Here is a 21,806-nt window from a genome sequence, read left to right on the forward strand (position 1 = left end):
GACCACCTGCAGCAACCCGTGTCCCCAACATGTCACCATCACTGCTGGCCACAAGTGATGGTGCAGGTAGACAATGCTGGGCAACTGTGGATGGGCCAATCAAATGGTGCATACCAACCACGGGCTTCCACAGCTGCTCTGGAAGAAAGCCCAACACCTCTGTGTGCATAAAGATCCTGCAGTCAGAAAGCAGCTCCAGATCAATCGTAGGATTATAGAATCTTTAAGGTTGGAAAAGACCACTAAGATCATCTAGTCCAACCATCAACCCATGCCTGTGACTGCTCACAGACCATATCCGTCAGTGCCACATCCACATGGTTCCTTAACACCTCCAGGGATGGTGACTGCACCACCTCCCTGGGCAGCCTGTGCCAGTGCCTCACTGCTCTTTCTGAGAAGAAATTCTTCCTAATATCCAACCTCAACCTCTTCTGGCACGACTTGAGGCCATTCCCTCTCATCCTATCGCTGCTACCTGGGAGAAGAGGCCGACCTCCACCTCGCCACAGCCTCCTTTCATGCACTTGCAGAGAGTGATCAGGTCTCCCCTGAGCCTCCTCCCGACTGAACAATCCCACCTCCCTCAGCTGCTCCTCATAAGGCCTGTGCTCCAGACCCCTCATGGCTTCATTGCCCTCCTCTGCACACGCTCCAGGGCCTCAATGTCCTTCTTGTAGTGAGGGACCCAAAACCGAACACATCACTCGAGATGCGGCCTCACCAGCGCGGAGCACAGAGGGACGATCACCTCCCTGCTGCCGCTGGCTGCGCTATTTGGCCCCACACAGCCCTCCCAAGCGCTGGGCTCCCCTACCCCACTAAGCCCGGCCCACGCTCCCCACACGGCCGCGGAGCCTGTCCGGAGACTCTGCACCCCGCGGGCCCGCCTCTCCCCCCCCGCGGCGCCGGGGGCCGCACAAAGCGGAGCCTTTCCCGCCGCCCGCGAGGCGGCCGCCCCCGGCGCTGCCCCCGCCCCGGCGCTGGGCTCGAGGCCGGCCGGGAGGCGCGGGGCAGCTCCGAAGCATGGAGCCGCCGCCGCCTCTGGAGCAGCCGCCGCGCTCGCGCTCGCACACGGTGACCACCACCAGCAGCTCCTTCACCGCCAACCTGTCGGCCAGCTCCAGCACCCTCGCCTACGACAGGGAGTTCCTGCGGACCCCGCCCGGGCTCCTCATGGTGGCCGAGATAGTGAGTGCGGCGGGGCGGGGGGGCACGGCAGCTCCGGGTCGTCGCTCTAAGAAGTTCTGCCTTAGTTTCAGCCGGTTGGTCGCCTGAAAAATGCATCAGTAAGTGACCAACCGCTGCAGGGTGCAGCAGGTGAGGTGGCACCGGGCTAGCGCCGGCTGCAGCCCGTGGTCTCCCGCGGTCCCGTCAGCCCTCGTAGCGCGGAGAGTTCGGGCTGAGGAGTAACTTCTGGAGGCGCTTCTGAACTTCTGTGTGCTTCGTGTGCTATAGCGCATCGACAGCCGTCGTGCCGGAGTCAATTAAACAGCTGCTCTCCGTTTTGTAGTCAATAACAACATTTCCCTGTGCTCCCAGTGATTAGATAGATATACGTATGCCGGGAAGGATGGGAGCCCTGTGGATTTGTTGATAATTCTGTTTTTCGCAGGACGTGGTGAGATGCGAGCAGGCACGCGCTGCGATTCAGTTGTGCGTCGTGGTGGCACGGGGTGCCCACCTCAGTGTGAAGCAGCAGGCATGTGGCATCTCTGAACCTGCTCATCTGCGCTGGTGGTAATGAAGGAGCTTAAAGGGCTTGTTGCCCAAGCCAGTTTTCCCGTGTGTTGCTTTTGCTTTGATGATAGTGGAAATATTACATACTAAACCAGGTTCTTTACATTTGGAGGCGCTGTGCTTCACTAGAGCGGTGGCATGACTTCTGGTTCCTCCCTTTCCAATAAAATTACCCAGCGAAGCTTGAGGTCGCTGGCTGTAGGCAGGTTTTAGTGGTTAGATGCAGGGGAGTCTTCACCGTGCGGGGCATCTTTGAATAAAGGTCTTAGTTGTGGAAAGAAAAGCATCTTTCCATTCTTTTTCAGTTACTAATTACAAGAAAATTCTGAACCTTTCTTGTACCTTATCCAAACTGTAAGAGAGAGTTGCCCAGGGCATTCCCTAGGCCTGGCTGGGGGAACACTGGAACACTGTACGCTCAGCCTGGCTATGAGTATGTCAGCTGAACGTAGATGGAGCTGCACGGCCATGAGGCATGGACAGGCTCCTGATGACTGATCCTTTAATGTGTGCTTTCCCGTTTGGCTTGACAGGTGATGATACCTGTGTGGCTTTCCTTTCCAAAGTGATGATGGTTCCGGGGAGACTTTGTTTCCTTCACACATCCCTGCCTTGTAGAATAATTACAAGATGATTCCTCAGTCAGCGTGTTGAGGTGCTTGAGTTATTTAAATATTGACACTTAGAGCCAAGTTTGGTCTAAATTTCAAAAGTACCTCGGGGAAAACATGTTTGGCAGCTTTGAGAAGAACTTCAAAGCTACCTGACTCTGTAGGCCAGTGAAGAGTTGTGTCTCCACTGCAGACTTCCACTCACGTACTTTTACTGATCAGTAGTGAGGATGTGTGGTCCCTGGGCAGTTCAGGGGAGCTGACGGAAGTCTCTGAAGTAGATAAACTTATCCTGGTTTATGATGGAGTGTTTGAGAGAAAGGAGGACAATTCTAATAGAAGATTAACAGCATCAAGGCAAGCCTACAGAATTACTGACAGATAGCATCCACGAGGAAATTCCAATGCTTCTCAGCTTAACTGCTTATTTTAGCCCCACTTATTTTAAAGGAGGTGGAGATGCTGTTCTGTGAAATGAAGGGAAAACATACTAGTAAATACTTTTAGATTGAATTACCTGAAGTGATTAAAATCAAATAAGTTTTATTTGGATGTTTATATATATATATATATATTTGTGTGTATTAGGCACTAAATTTTGGTCAAACCATTTCCACTAGTTCTGTATGATTTTTTTCTGAGAGAAAGTGTGCTTTAGCAGAGCATGACTAGCTTCATATAAGATCTGGGTTTCAAATTGGCACCGAATATATCAATTCCTTCCTGTTCTGATTGTCCAGTGTATCTCAAAGTGGTGGCTTGCCTGCACAGATTGGCTGCTCAGGGTGTTTCTGACCTTCAGAACTGATCCCCTCAGCTGTCAGCACTGCCCTTTGCTAAAAAGTTGCAAACCTGTAAATGCGACAGGCTTGTATCTGTGTCTGTGTTTCACCTTGGGAGTTCTCAACCTGATGGATCGTATTCAGCCTGCGCGCCATGCTGCAGCAGCTGTGTAGGCACCTACATAGCTGTGCTTCTGCTGCCCTGCTCTGAGACACCAGCTAGATGGGCAGGGAGTGGGGCTGCTTTTAGGAACAGCTTTCATTGCTCACCCACTCATCAGCTAGACCCCGCATTTGTTAGGATGCTGTGTTAAAGCTAAGCCAGGGGCTTGAAGCAGGAGCACTGAAGGGTTAGCGCTGCATGTTTGATAACTGCTGCTGTCAGTCAGCAATGTGCACATTGCAGTTTGTGGCTCCTTGTCCTGAAACAAGAGCTCTCTTCTTTGTGTAGATAAAGGGCAAGTCTCTGTTATTCTTCCTGCCCTCTCCTCCTTGACGTGGGTGCTGTGAAGATGAGTAATGACTGTGTGCATTTCCAGGTGGGCTGGTAACCAGATATGGTTCATTCAGATTTATCAGCTCCCAGGAGGAGGTTCTTTGCAGTACTGTAAAACACAAGTCTGCCGTTAACTCAACCTGCTGCTTCCAATTGCTTCAAGATACGTTGGCTTTATAAAGACAGGTTTGATGATGGGTAAGGTATTATCTGTCTTTATGTAGCTGCTTTAAAGTGAGCATAAAGCCAGGGTGAGGTTAGCCATGCATATTCAGCAGTGATGGAGCTGTGTATCCGCACCTGGTTCAGCTTTACACTGTAACGCCGTTGGGTCTGGAACTGCATGCATCCAGCGAGTGAGCATAGAGCTGCGGCTGGAAGTGTCAGTTGTAAATTACCAGGTGATGGCAGATGTCCATTGCCTTCTGTGCGGCCAGAGGGCATGTGAGGCTTCCTGCTGTTGGCTAGGGAAAGAACTGGGGTCGGTGTATTTTAGCACAGAGAGCAGTAGAAAATACCACTGGGTTTCTAAGACAGGCCTTTGGGTACTGGTGTAAAACGCAGCTTTGGCTTGTGGATGTTTATCCAAATAAGTTTTACACAGAAGTCGTGATGTGTGTTGAGCAGGGCAGTGGCTCCTGACTCAGGAGATCTCTATTTGCTGGCCTCAGTGGACTGGGTGTCTGCTAGCAGCAGAAGGAATTTCTCTGCATCTCGGTGACTTCAGCTGTCAATTGCCTGAGTTAACACTGCAGTAAGAATGCATCCTGCAGAATGTAACAGGTACTGATTCCCAGAGCATACTCCCTGAAAAGGAGGATTTAAATTTTCAAAAGAAACAAGTATAGCAATTTCCAGAGATGTCTTTTGAGTGTTTCTTTTCCGTACAATGATGGCCTGGAAAAATTCTCTATTTGTCTTCGTGAGAATTTTATGGCTCAGATAAACGGTGGCAAGCGATACCTCCTCAGAGCTTTCAATCAGTTCCCCAAGTCAAGCATTATGGATCACTTTGCAGAAGTGGAGTTTTGTGGTTGCCATGGATGTGGTTACAAAGATATTTACTTTCTAGCACAATGACATTGATTTCTTCAGACTGTTGCTTCACACCAGTGTGTTGCTAGATACAGAGTCTCTCAAAACTTGCCCCAGTAATTTTAAGGCTTGTGATGGCTATTTGTCCATAACAAAACCAAATATTACCTAGCTGGAAAAGGTCTGGGAGGTTGTTACGCCGCAGCTGCAAGTGAAAGCTTGCGATGGTGTAATTTTGAGTAAATTGTAATTACAGTCATGTTTCCTTATGCTGTACTGATTAATGCTATACATTATTCTTTGAGTGAAATGCCCAGAATGAGATAGGTGCTTGAAATAGAAGCCTGAGAGGTGCTTATTTGCGTTATTAGCGCCGCATAAAACTGTGCTTCACATTTACGTTTCTGGAGAATAAAAATAATTTTGATGACTGTTTCTTTATTCTTCAAATGAACCTTTGAAAGTTTAATTCAGGGAGGAAATCTTGTTTAACTTGCTTATTCCAGGGCAATGGTGAGCCTCCGAATATTAAATAGATACTGTCAAATTTGAAACAGAAGTTACCAAAAGCAGAACTGGTCATTTCCAGATGTTTATGCAGTGGGCTTTTCCCCTTTTAGTAAAAGCCTAAGAGATGCATCAAAATCTTTATCAGGTTTTCAGGTTTTGAATTGTTAGCAATGAAATCACAGAAATGTTAAGAAAAACAGTACAGTGGGAATGTGTACTGTGGGAAACTTAAAAGACAAAAATGATACTTCGTTCTTAAAACTTTCCTTGCATTTTGCTTTTTCTCTGCCTGCAGTTCAGAGCTCTTGTGTAGATGCCGTGCTCCTGCACCCCGAGTTCTTGGAACAGCCTCTGAAACACAGAGGGAGATTCCTGAAGCTCCTTCCCTCACCTGAGCAGCCCCAGCACTTTGTCTTGGGGTCATTAACAGTTGAGATTTTTTTCCTTTTTGTAATAAAATTGTTACTGCAATCAAAATGTGTCTGCATGCATGAAGTTGGCAATGCCGAGGCGTCTTCTGATGTGCTGAACAAGTGCTTTGCCTGAAAGAGGTGCACATAAGCATAGTCTTAAAATGATTCACTTTGAATTACTGAGGGAGAAAGCTACTCTGTTCTCATCAATCACTTCATTCAGAAGCTTCACTTCTCTGCACATGAATAAGAAAGCACACAGTTCAAAGTCTAGGCTCTCTCCTTTGCTCTTGATCAGGCAAAACTCTCCCTGAATTCAGGTTTCAGTTCTCACTTCTTTCAGGCGCCATTGTTCCACCACTAACTAGTGCTGTCCTTGGTGTCATGCATTTGTACTTCTGTGTGACTTCCATCTGCCTCCAAGATCATATTGTTCATTTAAGTTCTGTTTCCTAAAGGCCTCTGATTTCCTGGACAAGGTCAGGGTGTTTCCTTGGGAGAAGTGTTTGGTGACACGCAAGAAAATAGAAGCTTTGGAAATGGTGTGGGACCTACTCCAAGTGCAGGTAGAGCAGTATGAGGACTGACATGGTAAGAGGGTGAAAATGCCTCTCAAATTGAATGCAGATATTTTACAAAAGGTCAAAAATGCAAAATAGTCTCAATACCTCAAGGTTAAGGTGGAATATGTGTGAAATGCCATTATCTCTTCATGAGAGGAATGCTTTAAAGACATACTTAAACATCAATTTTGTTCTTGGGTGGATAGTGAATATAATACAATTCCTTCTCCCTCACCCCTGCCAAACTCTAGAAAACAATCCTTTTCTTGTGTACCTGCAAAAATTCTTATACAACCCAAAGGCAATTTTGAATATTTTTTTTGGCCTTCTGTAGCCAAAATGCTCAGTCCTCCCACTGTTTCTAATGGAATCAGCACAGCCTCCTGGCTGCTTGGCTTTAGCATGGTTCTGTGCCTACACCACTCGTGTGGGGTCAGTGCTGAGGCTGAAACCTTGCGGTCTGAGGATGAGGGCTGGCGATGCAGCCGCAAAGAGACCAGCTTTCCATCCCTGTAAGCTGCCTTTTTCCAGCTACCCCACTGGTCTAAGGAAGCAATGATGAAAGATGTGGAAGACTATTTTTTTTTTAAGTTCTGCATCCCTGGATAATTGTACTGTGGGAACTGAGTTGCTTGTGAAGACACATACATAGTGGGCAGTGGTGTTGTCAGATACAGCAAACATTGGAGATTCTTGACGCTGCTTCTGTCCTAAAATGAATACGAATCCTTGACTTATCTTGTCCTCTCTTTCCTATGCATGTGTTCTTTTCCCCTTTGTGTCATGGTCTGTTTTCCTCTTTCTGCACTGGAACTCCTGCCTTCTCCTCTGAGTCATTTGTTACATACTGATCAGACCCCCATGAGAGTACCTTGAAGTAGTCTATGCCTATGGAAAAACCTGTTTTCCATGCCATGTATGGTGAAGTGGTGCATTTGCTGGTAACACTGTAAAAACACAAACAGAGAAAGGAGGAAGACAAAAAGGTGAATGGGCTGGGGGTCAGAACCATAAGAGACTCCCAGCTTTCTGACTGCTGGTCTTACCCATTAGCAACGTGCTTCATCCCCTGCAACAGCAGCAGGTGCCTTTCACTCCCACTCCAGTTTGCGGGGAGCACTCCCATGTGTGCCTGCGAAGTTGGCGCTGTGCACTGTGATATTTCTGCACTCATTCCTGCTTCCATTCCAGAAAAGCAGTAGAACTACTGCCCTTGGAGAGAGCACCAAGCCCTCTTTTCTAGGATCAACACACAAATGAATTTTAGTGCCTGTCAGATCTTTGGCAAGGCATTTCTGTTCAGCCAGTTCCTGTGGAAGCTGCTAGCACTGATTCACCTGCTTCTGAAGAAGTGGCCTGCGTAACAGGAGCACTGAGTCACCATTTTCCATGGGAGCTGGGACTGGCCAGAGGAAGGCTTGGAGCTAAGCTTAAATGAGTGAAATAGGAGAGCTGGGGGCTTGGTTCTCCTGCACTGGATCTGTCCTGAGCATGACTCCACTTTTACCAAGTTAGAGCACGAGCGTGTGTTCATACCCTTTGTTTTTGCAAGATATTTGTGTGCAGATGATGTGGGTGCAACCACAGGTTTGCTGGGCCAAAACCTCCAAAGCAAAACAAAAAGGGCTTCATCACACTGGTGTCATTAGAGCAAGGCTGTAACACCAGCTTGTTCTGGGCAGCCTCAGTGGTTTTGGTCCACTTTGAGATGCGCTAAAATCAGAACTTGTGGAATGGAGATGAAGTGAGTAAGTATGGTTATAATCAGCAATTTGTTGTAACGGTCATTGGATACATCATCATTTAGTTAGAAAGAACAAATATATTGAAAAATCCTCATCAGGGTTTGAAGGGGGCCATTTGGGGAAAGCCTCTCTGATCATCATCTCCAGTAATTGCTGTTTGTGTTTAGCTGATAGCCCGATGAGCAAAAATTAAAAGGAAACCTGTAAAAACCTCTGCTTCATACCTGAAAACAAGACAGGTTTCTGTCATCGGCTTCAAATGTGCCTGCTTTATCCAGGCCTGTGTTTAAATAGATTCAAGGTGACACTGTTCTGCACAGGCTCCATTCTTTTAGCCTGGAAATGAGACAGCCACTTACAAGATCCTTTTTTTTCCCCTTTAATGTATGTGTAGCGATTACATTAAAGAGTTCCTTCAACACGTGTTCTAGCAGCCTCGTCTCTTTCCATTTGACGATCGCACTATTCCCAAGGCTGCAACTCCTGCAGCAGATAATAGCACACACAAGGCCGTGCGGTTTTGAAATATGAGGAGGTATGGCAGAAACTTAAAAATGGAGATATGGTGGGTGTTTCAGGCAGGAGTGAAACCCTGAGAGGCAGAGGGACAAACAGAAGAAGCCTCCATCAAAAGTTAAACCTCTAGAGTGTATCTTAAAAATGGCACTTAAGTGATAACATCTGCCTTGGATGTCTCCGCTTGGATACCCTTCAGGGCAACCTCTGACAGGATCGGGTGAGGGAGGGTGATCCTGTGGGTGGATGCCTGCTACTGATGATGTAGGTCACAAGGCGTAAACTAGTGCACAGTTGTCTTCTGTAGGCTCAGAGTACAGCTACGACACGTGCTGTTTTCATCAAGGACCTTCTGTCATGGTCCTGGCACAGGGAGGTTTTCCTGGGAGTGGACTAGGGTATTGTGTGCTCTGTACAGTACTGGAAGAAGGCAGTCGTGAGTAAGGAAAGGGATTACTCAAAGAGAAAAGATGCTCTCCTGGCCAATAGCTTCCTTGGAAAATCTGAGTTTTATCTTTAGCCTGCAGAGCAGTGTTCGTGCGGGATGCTAAGTAGGGCAAATAAGATGGGCTTTTCAGTGTACTCACTTTTCTTCTTCTTTTCTGGGTAACTGGCTTTGAGTCTAAGGTGCACAATAAATGACTATATGCAGTCATAGCCAAGTCAGTAAGAGCTATGTTCAGAAGATGCAAAGTGCAATGCCACGTTAAGTACTGGGGGGAAAAAGAAGCAGTTTTCCAGCAAAAATTTGTCAAGAAGTGGATACTTTTGACTTTAATTTTAGTGCACTCTCTTTAAAATTCTGAAGATGGCTATCCATTCTGCTGCTGCATGCAGGTGGTGTTACAGAGGAGAGGAAAATCTGTGGTCCTGTAATTACAGACTGCAGCACCATGTGTATTTAGTAGGGATAGAATGAAGATGTGTGAAGAACTTTATCTCTGGCACTGTTGCTTACTTAACAGAAAGCTATTTTAACATATGGTTGCACCTACCTCTGACTTGCTCACTCCTCTGCCTCTTTGTCCCAGTCATAATTTTATAATTCTTTAAGGGTTTTCATTGTTTTTTTTGGGGGGGTTGTTTTTTGGTTCTTTTATTCCTCCAAGCCTTCTTGCCCCACAGCTCTGGGCAACTTGCTGAAGGTCTGCTCTGCAGGATCTCCGTTGGGACAGCCTTTCCTTGGGCTTCGCACAGATCACATAGAAGGTGCAGCTCCTACCATAAGTATTTGGCAAAACAAGGTCTTATGGTAAGAGATATGAGGCAGCTGAAAGAACAGGCTCTGCTCACTGTGAGACATCCATCATTAATGGTTTCATAGAACTATAGCTGGACATGATAAAATGCTGTGGCATTTGAAAACAATATTGCAACAGTAATATGATGATTTAGGAGGTTATTGGTGAATTACTGTGGCATGCTTGGTTCTTGCATTGCTGAAGGGGCTTTCTTTTAAGTAAATAGATGCTTTACGCTGAGTTAACCGTGAATGCTATAGGCATGAGGCAGAATGGGCATACTGGGTTGTGGTCAGACCTACCACTATCTCCCAGAAAGGAAAGATTTTAGAAAAAGCTACACAGTTCTTCAGTATAAGAAATGAGTGGATACACGGAAAAGCAAGATCTCTGTTGGAATTTCTGATCTATATTTTGGAGCCTCACTGTGTGCATAAGCAGTGCTCATTGGTATGCACAGGACAGTCACAACTGTTGTCTCTTGTGGAGGGCCAGCTGACCTCCAGGATGAAAACATTTCTTCTTCCTCATGGCATCGCTAAGGTGTAGCACCATACAAACAGTATATTATTAGTGTTCTGTTGGTTGTTCTTTGTTGTTGTTGTTTTTTCCTAATGCATGTGAATTTGGCTATTTTCAGAGTCTAAATACCAAATAAAATTCCTACTGAACAGGAAGATAATTATAATTGAGAAATTAGTATATTTAGTTTTGGAAAACCACAGTTCTTACTGTTTTGAGTAAATCTTACAGTAATGGGACTTGGCTTTAAAGGACAGTGTACAAAAGGAAAGCAGTGAGCCACTCGATGGGATCTCTTGTGGTGCGATTTCTGTTTGAATTCTGATCTCCGTGTAAAGATGTATAAAACCAGTTTTAAACATATGACACAGGCCTACACAACTGTAGTTGAATGACGAAACTTGAAAAGGGTGAAATAATGATAAGCAACTTTTCATGTTACTAATCGCATCTTTGTCATTCGTTTCAGTATGTTTAAAGATTTTTTCCTGTTTCTCTTCTCAGCAAAAATAAGGAACACAGAATAAGGTTTACAAACATTTTGTTCACATTTGGGATTTTTTTCTAGGCTTTGACCATCGTGAAACATGACCAGACATTTGCACAAAGAACTTGATGTTCTCTTTGTGCAGTAACAGAGGACTGTCTAGCAAATGTTTGCCTAAAGTAAGCAAGTCAGGACAGTGTGTCAGAGATGAGATGGGGAATCTTAAGAAATATTTTGCCAGGTCAAGTTAAAATTAAACAGAGCACACAGCAATAAATGAGATGGAATTCTCGGAGCTTGGTTACATTCAGATTTCACTGTCTTACTAAAGTGAGTAGTTGAATGCTAGCCCCTAAAAGCCCCCAAACTATGCTTGCAGTCATTGTCATTTCAAAATGGAGTGTTTTCTACTGATCTTATTTTTTTTCAATATACCTCTTCAATTTAGGTCTCGTGTACAACAAAATATCATGGAGAACTGCATTTTAGAACACAATTTTGACTTGCGCTGGCTGTTATTTCTCCTTTATATAGACAAACAAGAAGATGATCTTGAGACATGACGCAAATAGAGTCCAGATGAGTGGATGGGAATCAAAACAGTTATTATGAAGAGAAGGTTATAATGAATTGGGTTTTGATGCTATTAAAATCTGTTGTAAAATTCCCATCAACTTCAGACATCTCGATATCTCCATGCATGAGATGCAAAGACCAGAGAAGCCCAGCTACAAGGAGGTTGCGTACTCATCAGCACCTCCGTTGTTTGCTGGGCTCCTACAAATCAGCAGCTCCTTTCCTACTGTCATTTCCTACCCGCTTGTTGCCTTTGGTGAAGGATCAGCTTTGTTCCTTCCGTTCAGTGATGAAGAAAGAAGTGTTCCTGGGTTGTTGCTTAGGCCTCCGCCGTGCATTAGTCTAATGAAAGAGACTACCTTCCTTAAGGCTTTCCTCCCTGAGACCTCTGTGTGGAGCACTTGGTGTCAAATTAAATAGAGACTGGGAGGGGCCCAACTCTTTACCCTTTGTTTGTTTGACCTATTGTACTGAAACTGACTTCGGGAAAATGAAAGGCACAGTAAAATTGCTTCAAAGCAATGTCTTGCTGCAAGGTTGTTTACCCCTTCTGTGCATGCGTTTTTTGTTGGGGTTTTTTGGCTAGAACAGAGCTGCTGATTGGTGGTAAAAAGGGAAGCTGTGCCAGTCCTTCCTCAGACAACCCCTTTTGTAGCCCAAATGTCTAATGTATGTATTTCTTTAAAGCTGCCTGTGGTCAAGTATGCCTCAGATACAAGTATCTTGCTTCGTGGTGAATCATTAGTCATTTTGTTCCTATCCAGCAAATGAATGTGTCCCATGACTTGCCTGCCTCATCATTTGATTAATATGAGGCTGCATATGCGTTCTCCTGTATCAAAGGCAAGTTGCTATACTTGCAGTGTTCTTCGTTTTCCCCTTGTGTGAACAAGCAAAGCTCCCAGCTAGTCCTTCAGAAGCCTAATTCCTTTCTGCTTGCAGTTTTGTTTGCTAGGACCTGTAATTTGTCTGCTGCAGGACACTACGTGACGTGTCTCTGTGCACAGTTCAGGAGGCTGAGTTTTCAATGTGAGGATTTTAATGTGGGAATAGTTGGTAGCTTGAAGTAATGGAACCTGTAAAGTACTTCTTTTTGTCGTCTTCTGGTTTTAAGCTTTCTAAAGAATTTTCCCTCTTTGATTCAATTTTCCACCTTTGACTTGAAACAAGTAAAATAATGCTTTCTGGGGAAAACATACTAAGTAGCTCTGGCCCCGCACACAGACCTTTTAAAGAAAATGCCAATATCAGTTTACTGGCCTTCCCTTCCCCCTCAGTGGGAAAACAGGCATTTCTGAGTGGGAGGTAGATAGCTGAAATACTCAGCAAAGTGTATTTGAACAAAGACTACTAAGACCTCCTTATTGTATCTGCTCTATTGTAATCCTCAGGATGAAAATACTGGGAAGAAAGCTGTGGTCTGAGTTTGAGGCAAGGGAAAGGGGAAAGGTGTGGAAGTGAGCTAAGTAAATATCATTTAGTTGGTTGTATATAGTGGGGATGTTGTAATTTAAACAAAACTAAAGGAAAAGGCTCCAATTTTCCAGAAGAGCTACTTGGATGGGAGCAGAGCCTGCAACTAGAGCAAAGCTTCAGCCTGTAACCCCCTCAGCTCCTTGGCTGTTGTTGCATTACGTTGAGCTCTCTCCCTTGTAACCTGGTGTGCACGCTGTATCATTTGCTGTTACTGAACTGCAGGTCAAATGCAGACAGCTCGCAGTGAAGTCAGTTGCTGCACTGTTGGGAACTGGTACCACCAGCTGCCTGCTATTCATGACCGCCTGCACCAAGCCAGAGACGGACCCCGTCCCCGTGTCCCTAAACCACAGCAATCTTGTGACCTGAGCACAGCAGAAGGAGCTGACTGGTAAGCAGCTAGAAGGTTGGTGCCGAAGGCTGGCGAGGTGGCTGCCCTCAAGTTGTCAATCTGCTGGAGTCCTCCACTGGTGGCCAGTAGTGTCCTCTCCTTGCACAGTTCAGTCTGTGCTATGCATGAAGCCATGACATGAGATGCAGCCATGTGTCCTGACCTTCTGCCTCATCTTCTGTGATGGGTGAGGGTGAGTGGGTAGGTTAGGCTGGAAAGCAAGCATGCAGTGCTTGTATTTTGTTTAGATTTATTTGGGTCTCAGGCTGACATCTTCTTTGGGACAAAATTCCAATCTGTGCTGGGAAGGTGAGCATGCTTTGCTGATATCTTTGGGAGTTGTACTGGTCTTCAGGCTAACAACACACTTGTCCAGAGAAAAGTGCTGTGCCTGCAGAGGAGCTGGAAGGGTAGTGTATAGGGAATACCTTTCCACCGTGACTTATAAATTGCTCAGGTGTGGGGGACCCACTAATTCAGGCATGTCCAACCCACAGCCCGGCACAGCTGGCAATGTGGCACTGCCATGACCCTGCACTATAAAGGTGGCAGCTCTTCACTGCAGATTGACCCCAGGCATGCACCCATCAATCAGCAACAACCAAACCACAGGTGTGCTATTAACCCTGTGCTGACTGAAATCAGGGCATGAGGAGAGCAGTGCTGTGCAGTGCTGACTCAAGAGATGGCAAACAGTTGTATGCATTGTGATACATTGGCTAAACACAGTGCTTTGAACAGTGAAAAATACACAGCTCTGCTTTCTGTTTTGATGAAGGAATTTGAGAATAGGTTTCAAGATTGCAAAAAAAAAATCATCAATTTATGTTTGCGACACCATTTTCAGTCCGTGTAAATAAACGACCTGGAAATTTTCAAATGGAATGTAGAGAATTGCAATCAGATATTCAGCTCAAAAATCTGATCATGTATCTTTGCCAGACTTTCATAATCCTTATCTTAACAGAGAAAAATATCCTTTGCTTTACTGTCACACTTTATTCATGTCATCACTTTTTGGCAGCATGCACATTTGTGAGCAACTGTTTTCAAGGATGAAGCACAGGCAAGGTAAAATTTCATCAAAAATCTCCAATGAACACCTTGAGAGCTCACTAAGAATTGCAGCCACTGCCATCGAGCCAGATTGATGCATTAGTTTCACAAAAACATGGTCAAATATCCCACTGGTTTTATGGTTTTGTTCCTCTCTTTTCTTAATGTTTTAAGAAAAATATTATAAATTAAGATGTTTTGTTACTCATGTATTTGTAACGTATATTTGATGAGGGCTGCTCCGAAAGTAGTGCCTCTTGTTTTATTATGCTGGCCCACAATGTCAGAGGTAGATGTTGGTGGTATGGCAGTAAATGTTGAACCTTCCCACCAATATTCCATTACATTTTGTTGCCGTGTGACAGATGGCAGCAGAGGGGGAGTCTGACAAAATGGCATCTGACATGGAAGTGCATCTGAAGCAAAGGTGTAGAATTGAATTCCTCCCTGTGGAAAAAATGGCACCCACTGGCATGCATCAACACTTGGTGAATGTTTATGAGGACCAAACAGTGGATGCTGGCACAGTGAGGTGGCAGGTGGTGTGTTTCAGCAGTGGCAACGGTGGGCCACAACCTCCTTCACTGGTGATGAAAGTGCATAGCTAATGGTGGTGACTATGTTGAAAAACGGTGTTTTGTAGCTGAGAATTTGCTGTATCAAATAGTGTTATTGTGCTGTGGTTTCCATGGAAATAAATAGGCAGCATTACTTTTTAAGCAACTTACACAGCCCAAGACAATTCCTCTTCACTCAATGTGGCCCAGGCAAGCCAAAAGATTGGGCACTCATGCATTAATCCATGGTAACCCAAGTAGTTTGCAGAAGTTTTGAAGTCTCTATTGGTAAATATGATTTAGAGATAGAAATGGAGCTGAATATGCATAAAACCCAAAAGCTATTAGCTTTCTTGTGGGAAGAGTGAGGCATAAATGCCTGCAGGGAGAGCAACAGCCAAGAAGGACTCGTTGTTCTTGAATGTTTCTTGATGTTTCTGTTCATGCACTACAGGAAGGAAATACAGAAGCTCCAATTCCAGGCTGGTAGCTCTGTAATGCAGACAGTTTAAAAGTTCTCCTGCCATGCTGTTGGCTGCTGCTCACAGTTCAGTGTACAGCTGTAACCCAAACCAGTGATTTGTTTACCTTGGGTATGCTGGGCAGCAGTGTGCAGTAATTCACGAGCAGCTTTGTGTGCAGCGGTCACCCTTGTGGGGCAGCAACCTCCGTCAGAAGAGCAAAGCAGACACCTGAGGGGCATTAAATCATCTCTGGTCACTTATTTAAATCTGAATAAACCAGTGTCTTCAGGCCATGAATTTTTTTTTTCTTGATTGGAAACTTGCTTTCCTTGCACTAAAAAGCTGACATTTGCAGCCAGTTGTTTTGTTCTTTGTTTACACAAGGCCCATTGAAGCAGTTGGGGGAACATTACACCCTGGCTCACACACACAGCCATATATATACTTAATTTATGACTTTGGTAGTTTGAATTTCAAGTGTCAGGTATCCTGTGGAGCATTTTTACTTTGTTCTCCTATGCTGCATGCACCACTTCAGTATTTAGCACAAAAAGCAGGCTCATTGTGGGAAGTTCTTCAAGCTTGTGGGTTTTTTCTGCAGAACCTAAAAAATGAGCTTATGGAGCATGGTGACAAGCACTGCTCTAAAAGCATGTCTGATCCACAGTGTCTGTTCTCAAGTTTGTCCAATTAATTTTCTGCCTTTGGCATTAATATTTTCACTTGTTTAGAATTCTTCATCTTGAAGTTGCTTTTGCACCTCAAACTGCTCTGCAAACATTAATTGTGGAACAGTGATAATGGCTCTTAAATAGAACTCATCTGAAAATTCAGTATTTTCCCTGTTCCTGATTCCTTCAAAGTAAATCCTTTTCTGCTGCTACTGATAATAAAGAAAACACACACACACACACAAATTTATGATTATCTTTTCTTCAATTGTGTCTCATCAACGCTTATCAACACAGCTTTTAGTACAAAGGTATATTTAATTTATGAGTACTAATGGAGATGTGAGAAAAGGACATACCTGGAAACTGACGCTAGACAAATTCAGATTTGAAGTGAGGCTGAGGTTTTCAGCAATTAGTGTAATTGGCAGTATGGCAGCTCATTTAGAGAGAAGATTGGATATTAGGAAACGTTTCTTCTCAGAAATAGTGGTGAGGCTCTGGCACAGGCTGCCCAGGGAGGCGGTGCAGTCACTGTCCCTGGAGGTGTTCAAGAACCGTGTGGATGTGGCACTGAGGGATGTGGTCAGTGGACGTGGTGGGGGTGGGTTGGCAGTTGGACTAGGTGATCTCAGAGGGCTTTTCCAACCTTAATGATTCTGTGATTCCATGATTCTATAAGGTGAATCCTATCGTGTGCAACTTCTGCATTAAGACATCTCTTTCCAAAGAGCACTCTGTAGGTTGAATTCTTTGTGCCCACATAGCCAAAAGAGTATTTTCTGAATGTGAAGTATGTGAACACAAATGCTTCCAGAAAGTCATGTGCAAATATATATATTATATATATATATATATGCATGCTGTTCTTCTGTGTTGTCACATTAACTGCAAAATACATTTAGGAGGGAAAACAATTTTCCCAGATAAGAAAAAAGATTTTTCAATGAGGTACTTCTACAGCATGTGAATTGGCCTTTGTAAAGTCTTTACCTAAAAACATGGATAATGGTTCCTGGGGTTGGACATTTATATAAGGACCTAGATATTGAAATAGTCAAGAGGTACAGCAAATTTGTATACAGGCTCATTTTCATGTCTACAGTTGGTCGGGCACGGGGAACTGCTTCAACTGTTGGTGACTGGAGGACTTCCTCTCACAGAGAGCTATGTTGCATTTTTGTATAAAACCGATTTCAATGTTGTTCAGCTGGAAATGAAAAGATAGTTTCAAACTAAAAATAAAAAAAAAAGAATGAGCATTTGATGTTTTACTGATGTTTAAGTAGAAATGGAATGCAGCAGTAGGCTTTCTTAGCAGATATTCTCTTTGTTTTTCCCATTGCATCATATTACACACAGTCATAAAGCTACATAACTTTGAAGTAAGGTTATTTCCAAAGAAGTAATGAGTTTTCTATTGTAAGGTAGCTGTTAGGATTTGTGAAACAATACTGTGCGTCCGCTAATTATAGGCATCTCTATTTACATGGCCTAACAGGAAGATGGATATGTAAAAATAGCAACAAAGAGCCAATGACATTATTAATAAAGCAGCTGTATACAGCATTGTTCTCCTTAAGAAAGTAGACACCATTTAAACAAAGTGTACTACATAAATAATCAGTTGTAATTCATAAGTAACCATGGTTAGGAATTCTCCTTTAAAAATAGTTCACCTTATTAATGTACAAAGAGGGCAGGATGACTTTCTTTGTGGGTGTGTGTGTTTAACTTGTACACATGCACCAAATCTTAAAAATAACTTACACAAATCATTGCATTGGGAAACTAGCATTTTTCTAGCCCCGGCAGCTTGAACTCTTTTGGGGGATGAAGGGAGAAAGGAAGATTCAGTACTATAAAACGTCCCCCTAAGGAGAAGTCTGTATGTAGAAAGAGAGACAAGGTCAAGGTAGAAGAACAAAGAAAATCTCAAATGTCTTTTCATTTATATGAATTTATTAAAAGAAAAGAGCAAACCCTCCTACCATTATGTTCATGAACAATAATAGCTATACTAATAAAAATAATGATAATAAATTGCTATAATGGGGAAAACTCTTTCAGGCAGTCATATATGATCTTTTGAGCTTTTTTTCCTGTTTACATCATGATAAAAGAGAAAAAGAAAAGGAGGTTTCTGGCAGCTAGAGATTACTGAAGCTAGCAGTCTTTCATTCTAATTTTTCTGTAGAAGGGTTATCATTTCCTCAGAACGCGCTTCCCGATGTATCGAAGACAAACATGCATTCAGTGTACGCAAGAAGTTAAGCCTACACGCTCACAGTTTGTGTGGGTGCATTATATGGGAGGAATTATATCCAGAGCAATATGGCTGTACCATGGTCTTTAACTAAGGCAATATATCTCTACTACTTGCCGTTAAGTCTGCAGTCTCTCTCAGAAAAACTCCTGTATCATAGAATCGCTCAGGTTGGAAAAGAGCTTCAAGATCAAGTCCAACCGCAACCTAGCCATACTACCCTAACAACCCACGGCCAAATCACGTCCCTGAGCACCACATCCAAACAGTTTTTGAACACATTCAGGGATGGTGACTCAGCCACCTCCCTGGGGAGCCTGTTCCAGTGCTTAACAACCCTTTCTGTAAAGAAGTTTTTCCTGGTATCCAACCTAAACCTCCCCTTGCACAACTTGAGGCCATTTCCCCTTGTCCTGTCACCTGTCACCAGTAAGAAGAGACCATCCCTGCTCTCACTGCAATCACCTTCCAGGTATTTGAAGAGAGCAACAAGGTCTCCTCTCGGCCTCCTCTTCCCAAGACTAAACAGCCCCAGTTCCTTTAGTTGCTCCTTGTAGGGCATATTCTCCAAGCCCTTCACAAGCCTTGTTGCCCTTCTTTGGACCTGCTCCAGCACCTCAGTGTCATTTCTGTATTGAGGCGCCCGAAACTGAACACAGTACTCAAGGTGGGGCCTCACCAATGCGGAGTACAGGGGCACGATGACTTCCCTAGTCCTGCTCACCACACCGTTCCTGGTACAAGCCAGGATGCTGTATCTTTGTGAACTAATGTTAAAAGGCACAAAATTTGCACAAACAATAGGTGGTATGTTGAGCTTGGTATCCAAAAAACCCCAACTAAAAATCTACTTTGGAGGGAAGGTGGGGGCAGACTCTACCCTGCAGTTAAAAATGCAGCTGTATTCTTGAAACTCTTTCTGTCTCAAGATGAGATTTTGCATTCCTAGAAATTCCTTCCCTTGTCTAAATCCCAACTTCAAATCTCAAAATAGGAATTAAAAAAAAAAAAACCTGCTGGTATTGTGTCCCACTTTGTTTGCTTGGATTTTTGTTTTGTTTTGAACCTTAAACTGTAGCAAGGAAGCCCTGCAGGGCTGTTTTAACTCCTCCCACCATGCACTTGATGTTTGCTACTAATATCAGCTCTCAAATCTGCATGTAATTTTGTACAGAGATATTTTAAAATTAAGATCAGTATGGAGATATTTTAAACTTGAAGTCAGGCATCATGTGGATTTGATGGCAGGACTCATGAGAAATCTGCTCAATGAATTATCCCCATGTCTCATTCATGGCTCATATGGGCTGCATTTTTGCTCCCATACTGCTTGCATGGGGCCACGGCAATTTAAATGACCTATTTGTGAATGTTATTCCTTAGAGAAATCAGCTACAACTTCTAGTCAGAGCTCTAAAATGCATTAATATTTGCATGTTAAATACAAGAACACTTAACCTTGTTGTTTCGCCTGTTTTGGTGATTTGTAGTGAGAGTTATAAAAAGAATGATCAAAGCACGGCACTTATTTGCTAGTTTTAAAGCTGAAGGTGTTTGGATCTTCAAGTGTACTGTTTCTTAAAAAGCACAAAAGGAACCATTAGAAAACACAGGAGTGTCTGTCCCTTCCAGTAGTGTGTGTTTCTCTGTGACTATTTTGCTTTATAACTTTAAAGTCCATACTCAAAAACAGCACTGAGTGAAAATTTCCTCCTAGAGCATGCAAAAAAGCAAATCCTTTTGTGTTTGTATCTAATATACTCTTATATTTTTCGTGTCTGCTGCTGAAGGGCAAAGCGCGGCAGGAATTGCAGTGAACAATGCCTGGAGATGCACGATGCGGTCAGCTGCAGCGCATGGCATTGGCCCTAGCAGCACTACTTCTTCCAGCACTGTCAGGAAGCTGCAGGGACTGTAAAAGGTGAATTTCACATCAGCAGCATTACTGAACAATAGGAAGGTGTTTCTCATGGAAGTGAAGGTGGTGCCATACAGGAAGAGGGAGCAGCGCCTTCCCTTTTATTCCCATCTATCATGACTGCTGGAGAGGAGGCCAGGCAGCCTCCTTGGCTGAGGTCAGGTTTAGAGATTAAGCACTGTGGAGGTCATTGCCTTCCCACTGTTTCACCGGGTGCCCTTCTAGAGAAGTAAGCACTTTTTAAGGCTGGCTGTTTGTCTGCAGCAAGGTTTTGCACCACCCCTCTTTGTTTTCACATTAAACTGTGCCAATGATGGAGCAGCTGATAGCAGGAACCAGTGCATTCCCAGTCAAATGCAGCACCTCTGCGTGTCTTAGCATGGTGGCTGACCCCAGGTCTTTTTCCTGACTGACCTGGGAAGGATCCATCATGCTGTCTCCTGCATAAAATGTTGTTATGTCAGATAAAGGAGCATTGTGGTCAAAGACCTGGCTGCCTCTAGATAAAATGATGGCTAGCAAGGGTGTTACAAGTTAATTAATGTATGTGTAATGCGTGGCAAACTGCGCTACCTATATAAACTTCTCTATATGTGTCATTCCTCAGGCAAAACATAAGTGTTAAGCTGGGATTTACAGGCATCAGTAGGCAGCTGGTAAGCAGATGTGTGCTCCCAAATGCAGCCCACAAAAACCTTAAAGCATTTAATGTGGAAAGTGCCCTGGGACATGGACCAATCTTTAAGCTTTGTACACATTTTAATGACTTGTTAATGATCAACCAGTGTTCTGCTGAGAAGATAGATTTGGTAAAGGTATCATTCGAGCCAGTTTCTTTGCCAGTGTATGAGGTTATTCCTCATAGCCCTGCTTTAGAAAAAAATGTTGCGTTGATGCATTGTGTAGTTGTCTTATCCTAGTCTGCTAACAGTTCTGCAGCTTCCAGTGCTCAGTTGCCAGGGTCTCCTGCAGGGAAGTAAGGCCAATTAAACCAGCAGCGCGTCATGGTGGTTCTAATGGATAGGATTACTGGGCTGTTTGGTCTGCTAATCTGTCTCTGGTAATCACTAATATTGAAAACCTATGAAGGAGTGCGAGAAGGAGAGCACACAGAGGAAAAGCCTTCTATGATACAGTTTTCTGGCTTCTGACAAGTTGTGCATTTAGGAATATCCAGAGCTGAATGTTGTGTGTTAGATAATAGCCACGGGCTGGCTTGTCTTCGAGGAGTTCATCTTTTTCCAGCTTTAAATTTCATTTCTTGTAGGAGGCATTCTTGGTGCCTTGCTTAAGCCTTCTGAATCGTTTTAGAAATGGGAGAGAGGGATGAACAGTGTCGTCTGAAATCCATGAAGAAAACTCTAACTCCAGTGTGGTGTTAGAAAGCGGCATTCCTTTATTCCTCACAATACGTACTGGGTGACTAATGAATCAAGCACGCGCTCACAGAGTTGAAGTTCTGTATTTAAACAGTTAAGACATACATATGCAGTACATTGGCATATATATTCATTCTTTTCCAAGAACTCATTAATATATGCTAATATCCCTCTGGGCACACACAGTTGCACATAAGGTGATCGTACAACCACCTTCTTCCTCCCCTTTATTTCTCCTTCAGCTTCATCACAATGACTATTGGCTGACGTTTAGCTGTTTTTCCCCAATTTGGCAAATTTCCACTCTTTGTTAGGCCATAATGAGCAACTTTCTATCTTAGTGTACTCTAGTCCAGAACAATATATGTGAAATCCAAGGAAGAAGTCCTTG

General features: G+C 43.9%; 1 protein-coding gene and 1 long non-coding RNA gene across 3 annotated transcripts in view; both read left to right on the plus strand.

Annotated features, from left to right (window-relative positions):
• CMTM8 (CKLF like MARVEL transmembrane domain containing 8) overlaps nucleotides 922-21,806 on the plus strand; it is a 37,769-nt gene continuing 16,884 nt past the window's right edge. Inside the window, exon 1 of one of the 2 annotated variants that reach the window (XM_021388995.1) lies at nucleotides 922-1,191. In XM_021388995.1, coding sequence (XP_021244670.1) covers nucleotides 1,027-1,191 — 165 coding nt within the window. In that variant the 5' untranslated portion in view covers nucleotides 922-1,026. The remainder of the gene's footprint in view (nucleotides 1,192-21,806) is intronic. The other variant, XM_021388994.1, reaches the window with a different exon arrangement.
• On the plus strand, nucleotides 1,296-5,651 carry LOC110394920. The gene is made up of 2 exons (XR_002436025.1): nucleotides 1,296-4,412; nucleotides 5,470-5,651. It is a non-coding gene; the product is annotated as an uncharacterized LOC110394920 (long non-coding RNA).

This window comes from Numida meleagris, chromosome 2, assembly GCF_002078875.1.
Source record: "Numida meleagris isolate 19003 breed g44 Domestic line chromosome 2, NumMel1.0, whole genome shotgun sequence".
In the NCBI taxonomy this organism is placed as follows: Eukaryota; Metazoa; Chordata; class Aves; order Galliformes; family Numididae; genus Numida; species Numida meleagris.